Here is a 12,117-nt window from a genome sequence, read left to right as displayed (position 1 = left end):
GCATCCTACTTCTAAGAGGTGCGAGGTTCGACCCCTGGTATCTTGCATAGCTAGCCGCGTCCGTTCTCTCTCCCCCCCCCCCAGCGGCCTCGCCTCGGCCGAGAGCTGGCCCCATAGTTTGCACTTCAAACGCTTTTACAGCTCTTGGCGCCAAGCTCCTCTCCCCCCCCCCCCTTCTCCTGTTCTTACAGCTAAATTATAGTTACAGTTCACAGGGTTAGTAAGTAACACAACAATTTAGGCATTCTGGTTAATATCAATTTGAACACAAGCTGATACCGATGACACCCCAATAGGCCCAATAGATATTGGAATTCTGTGAGAAGGGAGGCCGGACTCTGCGTACTACGGGTGTCCGCTGCCTCACTCAAAGGCCTGGCGGAACAGCTCCGTTTTACAGTCCCTACGAAAAGGTAGTAAATCAGGTAGGGCCCTGATCTTTGCACATTCCACAAAAGTTACGGACCCCAAACCCCTGGACTGGGCGGGGGTCCCCTCACCCGGGAGGTTCCGAACCCGGGAGGTTCCGAACCCGCCAACCGACATTGGGCTGGCAGGGGGAACCTCCCCCGACATCGTCAGCATGATGACATCACCTGGAAGTGACATCATCACGCTGGCAATGTTGCGTGGCGGCCACTCCAGGCATTTCCACGAAAACTCTGTGGTCTTCTGGGATGCTCTAGCCATTTTGAGGGAAAACTCTATGGTACAATAGGTACCATAGAGTTTTCCCCTACCAAATGGCTAGAGCGTCTAGGGAAATCATAGAGTTTTCCTGGGAACACCTAGAGCAGCTGCGAGGAATGTCACCGGCATGATGACATCACTTCCGGGTGACCTCATTGTGTCGTGCGTGCACTTCGCTCACACACAAAAGTCCCCCGCCGGACTACACTGGGGACTTGGCAACCCTACACCAAACTGGAGTCAGGGCAGAAAAAGCCCTGGCCATAGTCAAGGCAAGACAGATGTCCTTCAGGCCGGGAATCAACCAATTCAGGTTGTCGTTCCAGATGGAAGAGACTAATGGATGTGAACTCCCAAATGTGATCGTCTGCAGATACCTGCTTTTGACTTAACAGAGTTACGGCAGCTTGTGCCACCCTGGAGTTTTGAACGCCCCTGTTCAGAGTGCTGTTGCCGAATCAAAAGAATGTACACGTTCCCAGTTAGTCCACGGGGGATTCGAACCCATGACTACAGCTTCAGAACAGACAATTAGTTTGCTGGAGAATGACTTCACTTAGCGGCTCTAAATACCCAACCCTGGGAATAGTGAAGTTGAATGTTTAATTCCCAGGAGCTGTTCCGTTTCTAAGCAACCATCCTCGTGATACTGCAAAGTGTGAAAAGATTTGGATTCACTGCTACTGTGTCATAGAATGATATGAACATATATCAACGTATGAAGCTGCCTTCTACTGAATCAGACCCTCAGTCCATCAAAGTCAGTATTGTCTACTCAGACAGGCAGCAGCTCTTCAGGGTCTCAAGCTGTGGTTTTTCACACCTACTTGCCTGGACCCTTTTGAGTTGGAGATGCCGGGGATTGAACCTGGGACCTTCTGCTTCCCAAGCAGATGCTCTACCACTGAGCCACTGTCCCTCCCCAACATAACATAAGAACATAACATAAGAACATAACATAAGAACATATTTTTATCTAAACCCCTCTTGAAGGCGGCTATGCTTGTGGCCGCCACCACCTCCTATGGCAGTGAATTCCACATGTTAATCACCCTTTGGGTGAAGAAGTACTTCCTTTAATCCGTTTTAACCTGTCTGCTCAGCAATTTCATCGAATGCCCACGAGTTCTTGTATTGTGAGAAAGGGAGATAAGTTCTTCTTTCTCAACTTTCTCCATCCCATGCATCATCTTGTAAACCTCTATCATGTCACCCCGCAGTCGACGTTTCTCCAAGCTAAAGAGTCCCAAGCGTTTCAACCTTTCTTCATAGGGAAAGTGCTCCAGCCCTTTAATCATTCTAGTTGCCCTTTTCTGGACTTTCTCCAATGCTATAATATCCTTTTTGAGGTGTGGCGACCAGAACTGCACACAGTACTCCAAATGAGACCGCACCATCGATTTATACAGGGGCATTATGATACTGGCTGATTTGTTTTCAATTCCCTTCCTAATAATTCCCAGCATGGCATTGGCCTTTTTTATTGCAAACACACACTGTCTTGACATTTTCAGTGAGTTATCTACCATGGCCCCAAGATCTCTCTCTTGGTCAGTCTCTGCCAGTTCAAACCCCATCAACTTGTATTTGTAGCTGGGATTCTTGGCCCCAATGTGCATTACTTTGCACTTGGCCACATTGAACCGCACCTGCCATGTTGACGCCCACTCACCCAGCCTCAACAGATCCCTCTGGAGTTCCTCACAATCCTCTCTGGTTCTCACCACCCTGAACAATTTAGTGTCATCTGCAAACTTGGCCACTTCACTGCTCACTCCCAACTCTAAATCATTTATGAACAAGTTAAAGAGCATGGGACCCAGTACCGACCCCTTCGGCACCCCACTGCTTACTGTCCTCCACTGCAAAGACTGTGAAGACTCACTCTCTGCTTCCTATTACTCAGCCAGTTTTTGATCCACAAGAGGACCTGTCCTTTTACTCCATGACTCTCAAGCTTTCTAAGGAGTCTTTGATGAGGAACTTTATCAAAAGCTTTCTGGAAGTCAAGGTAAACAACATCTATCGGGTCTCCTTTGTCCACATGTTTGTTCACCCCCTCAAATAAATGTAACAAGTTAGTGAGGCAAGATCTTCCCTTACAGAACCCATGCTGAGTCTACCTCAATAACCCATGTTCATCAATGTGCCTACACATTCTGTCCCTGATAATGCCTTCTACCAACTTTCCCGGTATTGAAGTCAGACTGACTGGCCTGTAATTTCCCGGATCTCCTCTGGAACCCTTTTTAAAAATGGGGGTGATGTTTGCTACCTTCCAGTCCTCAGGAACGGAGGCAGATTTCAATGAAAGATTACAGATTTTTGTTAGAAGATCCACAAGTTCAACTTTGAGTTCTTTCAGAACTCTCGGATGTATGCCATCCAGACCCGGTGACTTATTAGTTTTTAATTCGTCCATCAGTTGTAGGACCTCCTCTTTTGTCATCTCAATCTGACTCAGGTCTTTCAACACCCCTTCCAAAATTAGTGGTTCTGGGGCGGGCAAAAAGTTCTCATCTTCCACAGTGAAGATGGAGGCAAAAAATGCATTCAGCTTCTCAGCCATTTCCCTATCCTCCTTCAGTAATCCTTTTACCCCATGGTCATCCAAGGGCCCCACTGCCTCCCTGGCTGGTTTCCTACTTCTAATATATTTGAAGAAATTTTTATTGTTGGTCTTTATGTTTTTTGCAATATGTTCCTCATAGTCCCTTTTTGCCTGCCTGATCACAGTCTTGCATTTGATTTGCCACAGCCTATGTTCCCTTTTACTAATCTCAATTGGACTGGTTTTCCACCGCTTAAAGGAGTCCTTCTTACCTTTTACAGCTTCCATTACTTTGTTAGTTAACCATGCAGGCCTTTTCTTATGCCTGTTTGTGCCTTTCCTAACTTGTGGTATGTATTTTATCTGAGCTTCTAGGATTATAGTTTTAAATAGTCTCCAAGCTTCCTCAAGGGTTTTGACCGTATTTACCTTTCCTTTCAGTTTCCTCCTCACATGCCTCCTCATCTTACCCCTTTTAAAGTTAAACGTGGTTGAGGTGGTCTTTTTGGGCAACTCCCTATTTACACAAACGGTGAAATCAATAACATTATGGTCACTGCTCCCAAGCGGCGCAATCACTTTTACATCTCTCATCGAGTCTTGGGCATTACTTAGGACCAAATCCAGGATCGCCCCACCCCTGGTAGGTTCTGAGACCATCTTCTCCATAGCACAGTCATTGAGAGCATCAAGAAACTCAATCTCTTTCTCTCGACCAGAACACATATTGACCCAATCAATCTGCGGGTAGTTAAAATCACCTATTACGACACAGTTTTTACGTTTAGCCGCTATCTTTAAGCCTTCCATCATATTATAATCGTCCTCTCTCTTTTGATTTGGTGGGCGATAACAAACTCCCATAGTTAAATTTCCTTTTGGGCCCTCTATTTCAACCCAAAGCATTTCTAAAAGTGAATCTAATTCTCTGACTTCAGTCTTACTGGACCGTATATCCTCTCTGACATACAGAGCCACCCCACCTCCAACCCTTCCCTCCCTATCCTTCCGATATAACTTATATCCAGGAATCACCGTGTCCCACTGATTCCCCTCATTCCACCAAGTTTCTGAAATTCCCACAATGTCTATGTTTTCTCCCAATACTAAACATTCCAATTCACCAATTTTACTTCGAACACTTCTAGCATTTGCATACAAACATCTATAATTTCCCAGGCGAGCTAGGCCCGCCACCTTCCTCCTGCCGCCTCGAGACTCTGGCAGACAGTCCATACTGTTTGTCACCATCACAGTGGACAACTCTGATCCATTACCCGGTAGAAAAATAGCAGCCAACCCTTCATCTCTTTGAGACGAGTCCTCCCGAACCAGAGACATTTCATCTCCTGTCGGCTTTCCCCCAAGATTTAGTTTAAAAACTGCTCTGCCACCTTTTTGATTTTAAGCGCCAGCAGCCTGGTTCCATCTGGGGACAAGTGGAGACCGTCTCTTTTGTACAGCTCCCGCTTGTTCCAGAAAGCATCCCAGTGCCTAACAAACTTAAACCCTTCCTCCTTACACCATCGTCTCATCCAAACATCGAGACTTCTAATTTGTGCCTGACTCTCCTGCCCTGCACGTGGAACAGGTAGCACTTCTGAGAAGGCTACCTTGGAGGTCCTGGCCTTAAGTCTCCCACCTAGCAGCCTAAATTTTTCCTCCAGGACCTCACGACTGCATTTCCCCACATCGTTGGTGCCAACATGCACCTCCCCAGGCTCCTCCCCAGCACTGTCTATCAGCCTATCTACTACACGCGTAACATCTGCTACCTTCGCACCAGGCAGGCAAGTCACCATACGGTCACTACGCGATTTCGCCACCCAGCTGTCTACTTGCCTAAGGATCGAATCACCAACTACCAAACCCCCCCTCTCCCCCTGCCCAGGGATGGTTCCTTGGCACGAAAGGATTCCCGCTCACCAACCAAAGAAGAGGTCCCTTCTGAGGGCACATTCCCCTTATCCTCAGCACGGTGCCCTGTTCCCTCTCGACCCTCACGCTCTCTGGCAGCAACGGGGCTGCTACATTCAGAGCGGGGCTCATCTAATACGCCCCCGAGAGTCTTCCCCAAGTGCCTAGCTGACCGTCTCTGCTTCTCCAGGGCAGTCACCTCGGCCTCAAGGGTACGAACTCGTTCCCTGAGGACCAGGAGCTCCTTGCATCGAGCACACACCCAAGATTTCTGTCCTTTGGGCAGATAGTCATATATGTGACACTCAGTGCAAAACACTGGAAAGCCCACACCCCCCTGCTGGGATTCTATCTTCATGATATATATATATTTAAAAAATATATACAGTCCTCTTTAAATGCTGTTTGTTTAAGTGGCTCCCCTTCTGGAGGGTCAACTTACCTTATTGGGAGAACAAGGAAATCAGGGATCTGGGTTCCTGGTCCTTAGGGAGCCCCTAGGCCAAGAGCCACAGGCCAAGAGCCCTTTCGCTCTCTGGCAAGGTGCAGCTTAAAATGCAAAGAGGGTGGAGCAGAGGCACTCCTAAGCAATCAGCAGCAATCACTCTCAATCTCTTTCACCGTTAGCCCACTCAACCAAACAAAGAGCAGTTCCCCAGCTATCACAACTCAGAATTTTAGGGAGCCCCACAAACTTCAGAATGAAGTCTTTCAAAACTCAGAAATTCTCAGCAACTTCTCCAGCTGTCTCAGCTATCAGAGCTGCTCTGCTCTGTTCTGCTCCTCTCAGACCTCTGTGAGATGAGGTGGCAGCAGCTTCAAGAGGGGATTGGATAAGCATATGGAACAGAGGTCCATCAGTGGCTATTAGCCACAGCTTATCGTAGGAACTCTCTGGGACAGAGATGCTCTGTATTCTGGTGCTTGGGGGGGTACAGTGGAAGGGCTTCTAGCCCCACTGGTGGACCTCTTGATGGCACCTGGGTTTTGGCCAGTGTGTGACACAGTGTTGGGCTGGATGGGTCATTGGCCTGATCCAACATGGCTTTTCTTATGTTCTTATGAATTTCCTAGCTCAGAGCTGACAGCCGTATGGGCCAAAGCAAGCCAGAATCTCACCCCACTGCCCTGGCACCAGCAGCTTCCCACCACTGTTTTGGCTTCTAGGCTCTGAAATGCAGTTTTCAAGAGTAAGGGCTGGACTTGCCCCAAAAACCCTGGGTGGGGGATAGGGTTGCCAAGTCCAATTCAAGAAATATCTGGGGACTTTGGGGGTGGAGCCAAGGTGTGACAAGCATAATTGAACTCCAAAGGGAGTTCTGGCCATCACGTTTAAAGGGACCACACACCTTTTCAATGCCTTCCCTGCGTTGGAAATGATGAAGGATGGGGCACCTTCTTTTGGGGCTCATAGAATTGGACCCCCTTGTCCAATCCTTTTGAAATTTGGGGGGTGTATTGAGGAGAGGCACCAGATGCTATGCTGCAAATTTGGTGCCTCTACCTCAAAAAACAGGGCCCCTCTGAGCCATGGATCAATTCTCCATTATCCCCTAAGGGAATCGGTCTCCATAGGAAATAATGGAGTGCCCAGCAGACATTTCCCTCCACACACACCTCACCTCCCCGCTTTCTGATGACCCTGAAGCAGGGGGAGGGCCTCTAAACCAGGGGATCCCCTGCCCCCACCTGGAGATTGGCAACCCTAGCGTCGTAGTGTGTATTTTGTTTTGTTTAAAAAAAACAGTGGTGTGAAACAGCTCATCCCAAAAATAAAACCAATGGTGAAATCTGTAATGTTCATTCCATCTGACAGTCTAGCTCTAGATTCATTCCAGTTAAATAAGCAGCAAAATGAATTCCCGGAAAAGAAGCAGAATAAGACGGCTCTCAGAAGAGGAGCCAGGATTAGAACCAAGAGTTTGGGAGTTGTCAAGGGGGGAAAAAATAACGGGAAAAAGAGGTTTTTTTGTTTTTGTTTTTAAATGGAGATGGAGAAAGTAGATGGAGAGAGAGAACTTTTGTCCCTTTCCCATACTACAAGAATTTTCCATAATACTAGAATACTTTAGGAAGGATGGTGACTCAGTGGCAGAGCATCTGCTTGGGAAGCAGAAGGTCCCCAGTTCAATCCCCGGCATCTCCAACTCAAAAGGGCCCAGGCAGTAGGTGATGGAGATGAAGGGACGGTGGCTCAGTGGTAGAGCATCTGCTTGGGAAGCAGGAGGTCCCAGGTTCAATCCCCGGCATCTCTGACTAAAAAGGGTACAGGCAGTAGGTGATGGAGATGGAGGGTAGAGCATCAGCTTGGGAAGTGGTAGAGCATCAGCTTGGGAAGCAGAAGGTCCCAGGTTCAATCCCTGGTATCTCCAACTAAAAAGGGTCCTGGTGGTAGGTGATGGAGATGGAGGGACGGTGGCTCAGTGGTAGAGCATCAGCTGGGAAGCAGAAGGTCCCAGGTTCAATCCCTGGCATCTCCCACTAAAAAGGGTCCAGGCGGTAGGTGATGGAGATGGAGGGATGGTGGCTCAGTGGTAGAGCATCTGCTTGGGAAGCAGAAGGTCCTAGGTTCAATCCCTGGTATCTCTGACTAAAAAGGGTACAGACAAATAGGCATGAAAAACCTCAGTTTGAAACCCTGGAGATCTGCTGCCAGTCTGAGTAGACAAGACTAACTTTGATGGATCAAGGGTCTGATTCAGTAGAAGGCAGCTTTATATATTCATTTGGGGAGGAATGGTGGCTCAGTGGTAGAGCATCTGTTTGGTAAGCAGAAGGTCCCAGGTTCAATCCGCAGCATCTCCACTAAAAAAGGGTCCAGGCAAGTAGGCATGAAAAACCTCTGCTTGAGACCCTGGAGAGCCACTGCCAGTCTGAGTAGACAATACTGACTTTGATGGACCCAAGGGGGGGGGGTCTGATTCAGTATAAGGCAGCTTCAGATGTTCATATGTTAATAATACCTGAATCTGGGCAGCAGATTCAGGACAAGAAAAAGAAGGGGTTCTTTATGCAGTTGCAAGACTGCCTTGGGAACTCACAGCCACAAGACGACTTGCTTCAATGGCTTGAAGAAAGGGCTAACTAGGGAACTTAGATCTGGTCATTAGCCGTTATAGGCAAGGTTTGTTTTGTTTTTGAGCAGGAACGCACAGGAATGTAATTCTGACTGGCTTGGTGTCAGGGGGTGTGGCCTAATATGCAAATGAATTCCTGCTGGCTTTTTCTCCCCCCAAAAAGCCCTGGTTATAGGTAACAGGAACTCCTATGTTCAGAGGCACTATACCTGTCTGGCCTCTGAACACATTCTTGCAAGGCCTTTCCCCTGTTGGAAAGAGGATGCTATAGGACAGGTGTGGCCAAACCGTGTCTTGGGAGCCCCATGTGGCTCTTTCACCCATATTGTGTGGCTCTTGAAGTCCCCACCGCCCCGCGTTTCTCTCTTTTAGTCACTTCTCCAAGCCAAGTCAGCTGGCAGCTTGGAGAATGCATTTAAAGTTAAAGTTGCTTGCTTTTCACTTCTCTCTTCCCCATCTATTTTCCTTTCTTCCTTCCTTCCTCCCTCCCTTCCTCATCTGACGTTCATGTCTTGTGGCTCTCAAACATCTGATGTTTACTCTATGAGGCTCTTATGTTAAGCATATTTGGCCACTCCTGCTATAGGAAACAGATCATTGGCTTAATCTTTTATTCTCCTTGCCACGTGGACTTCTTAAACCTCTTAAATTTGAATTCCATTCCCCTCTTGCCTTTACAAAGCATCTTGAAGCTACTGCATCCTGCAAGAAGCCATTTCCTCTGAGGTTTGGCACTGTGGCCTCAAGAGCTTCAGTTAAAAGGAAGGGGAAAAGGGGAACTGTGGGGGGAAGACGTTGCAAAAAAACCTGCTCCGGCATCTCCCAGGACATGGTTTCAAAAGTCTGCACCGCAGGGGCAGCGAGACACCCATCTTTCTCTCCAAACGGGGGATCAACCAATATTTAAGGAAACTCCGCTCTCCCCCCCTTCGCAGTGAACACCCCTATGTGGGGGAGGGTATCTGCACGAGTCTCTGCTCTGCTCTTGCTTTCTTCAAAGGCAGGGGACGGCCTCACCCCCCAAGCCCATTCCCCCGTCCCCCCCATGCGTAGGACAGGATTTCTCATCTCACATGTGAGTTCTGTGCCAGGAAGAGACACACCTTTTTGTGGTTTGGCGACACAGATATGCACATAGGTATTGGAAGGGAGGCCTATAGTTCTCTTTGACAGTTGTTGTGTTGAGAATAAAACTGAATGCAGGGCCAGTTCCAGGTGTGGGGGGGGGCCCTGAGCAGATAGCCCTCTCAGAGCCCTTTGGGGTTACCAGCCTCCAGGTGGCAGCTGAATTTCTCCTGAGATTACTACCCATCTCCAGGTGACAGAGATCAGTTTATTTGAAGACGATGATATTGGATTTCTATCCCGCCCTCCACTCTTGAATCTCAGAGTCTCAGAGCAGTCACAATCTCCTTTCCGTTTCTCCCCCACAACAGACACCCTGTGAAGTGGGTGGGGCTGAGAGAGCTCTCCCAGAAGCTGCCCTTTCAAGGACAGAGTCTCAGAGCAGCCTACAATCTCCTTTCCCTTCCTCCCCCACAACAGACACGTTTGGGGCTGAGAGAGCTCTCCCAGCAGCTGCCCTTTCAAGGACAGAGTTTCAGAGATGCCTACAATCTCCTTTCCCTTCCTCCCCCGCAACAGACACCCTGTGAGGCAGGTGGGGCTGAGAGGGCTTTCCCAGAAGCTGCCCTTTCAAGGACAGAGTCTCAGAGCAGCCTACAATCTCCTTCCCCTTCCCTCCCCCACAACAGACACCCTGTGAGGTGGGTGGGGCTGAGAGGGCTCTCCCAGAAACTGCCCTTTCAAGGACAGAGTTTCAGAGCGGCCTACAATCTCCTTTCCCTTCCTCCCCCACAACAGACACCCTGTGAGGCAAGTGGGACTCAGAGAGCTCTCCCAGAAGCTGCCCTTTCAAGGCTAGAGGCTCAGAGAGGCCTACAATCTCCTTTCCCTTCCTCCCCCACAACAGACACCCTGTGAGGCGTTTGGGGCTGAGAGAGCTCTCCCAGAAGCTGCCCTTTCAAGGCCAGAGTTTCAGAGATGCCTACAATCCCCTTTCCCTTCCTCCCCCACAACAGACATCCTGTGAGGTGGGTGGGGCTGAGCTCTCCCAGAAGTTGCCCTTTCAAGGACAGAGTCTCAGAGCGGCCTACAATCTCCTTTCCCTTCCTCCCCCACAACAGGTGAGGCAGGTGCGGCTGAGAGAGCTCTCCTAGATGCTGCCCTTTCAAGGACAACTCCTACGAAAGCTATGGCTGACCCAAGGCCATTCCAGTAGGTGCAAGTCGATGAGTGGGGAATCAAACCTGGTTCTCCCAGATAAGAGTCCACAAACTTAACCAGTACACAAAACTGGCTCTCAAAGGATTATTTCCCAGTTTTCTGGGAAGAAGAGATGAATTTTAAAGCACTCTAACGTGTATAAGTCTGCAAGATTCCAGAAGGATCTGCAATTATACATCTTCCACAAGGATCAGGAAAAATAGGACTTGACTTGAGCACAAACTTCCTTTATGAGCACCTTTGAAACCACAGCTTTTAGACATATTCTCTGCCAATCTCTCTCTCAGGGGGGCCATAAGCGATGATCTAAAATAGAACCTCCAAATGAAGAGGCAGCTTACCTGTGAGTGAGTGCACAAAAAGAGCGTCTGATGACAGGGACCTTCTCTTCCTTGCGCTGTGCTTGGGAAATCTCCCAAGAATATTTGACTGTTGGATGAGAGGTTGGAATACTGACCACCTAGTCCAAGGCTTCAAATTCGGGAGGCCAGTAAGGCAAACGCAATGCTGATGGCCAATCTCTGCTCTTTGGGAGGCTGACAGTGGAGAATGCGGACAGTCTCTTAGCCATTCATAATCCACATTTCCAGTCCAAGCCCATGGAACCAGAACTGGGGTAACTTGCCAAAGGTTTAAAAAAGGGTGTTTTAACCAGTGTACCCTCGAAGCTGAGTTAGTGAGAACCTTCCCCATTGTATTCTATCTTGCCCGTTTTACAACGCACCCAGAGATAAAGTTTTGGTTGGGCATCTATTGACTATAAATGTGTGTTCTGAAAACGAAAAGATTGTGTACTCGTTTTCAGAGATAGATGAATTTGTATCCTATGGAGTTGCTCTTTTTGCTTTTGCTGCTAAGAAGATCCGAGCTAGGGCCGTCTCAAAAGGGTTAAGCTGTCGACCAGCTAATCTTATTCCTATCTTATTGTCTAATTTTATCATTTTATTCCTGCAACTGTAGTTTTAGTTTTATGCTATTTTACTGCAATATCTTTGTAGTGCTTGAAAATTTTGCAATCTAGTTATGGCCAATGGCTAATACAATAAACATTTGACTGACTGAGTTAGCGTGAGACAACTCACAGATATTTAGCCTCCTGCTCACAAATTTCTGTCTTCGCTCAAGAAGGATGACCCCAGAGCACACTAATTTCTGCAGTAGCTCACAACTTTCATCACAGTAGCTCACAAAGTAGAATGTTTGCTCACAAGAACTGTGAAACTTAGAGGGAACATTGGTATGTGAATACAAATTAAACCCATCATTATTAACTACAACTATAACTCTCTCTCTCTCTCGCTGTATATGAACTATATATAAATATGGAGGGAACTTTTTTTTTAAGTGATGCTAATGCTTGCAAAACCAAGATGCAAAGATTTTATGTGCTGCACCCCTCCCGCTCCCGCCACACTCACCCACCCACCCATTTATGGCTTCACCAGCACTTACCATGGCTGCTTTCTGGCGTGCCAAACTCCACCCCCACCGTCACCAAGATGGCCAGGTACTGGAAGGAGTCACTGAGTCCCTCCAGGGGACATGGCCGAAACCCCGGTGGGAGAGTCTGGTTTGCTGCTCTTGCAACAGCAAAGA

The 12,117-nt window shown here is 48.1% G+C and overlaps 1 protein-coding gene across 1 annotated transcript in view; it reads right to left on the bottom strand.

Moving 5' to 3' along the window:
- The window catches only part of MYO1F (myosin IF), a 111,736-nt gene extending 99,642 nt beyond the window's left edge, over window positions 1-12,094 (bottom strand). The window contains 1 exon segment of the mRNA XM_060232830.1: window positions 11,974-12,094. Coding sequence (XP_060088813.1) covers window positions 11,974-11,976 — 3 coding nt within the window. The 5' untranslated portion in view covers window positions 11,977-12,094.
- Window positions 12,095-12,117: the final 23 nt, after the last annotated feature.

Source organism: Heteronotia binoei, chromosome 2 (assembly GCF_032191835.1).
Source record: "Heteronotia binoei isolate CCM8104 ecotype False Entrance Well chromosome 2, APGP_CSIRO_Hbin_v1, whole genome shotgun sequence".
Taxonomy (NCBI): domain Eukaryota; kingdom Metazoa; phylum Chordata; class Lepidosauria; order Squamata; family Gekkonidae; genus Heteronotia; species Heteronotia binoei.
Note: the sequence above shows the minus strand (reverse complement) of the source record. Positions and strands in the feature narration are given on the sequence as shown.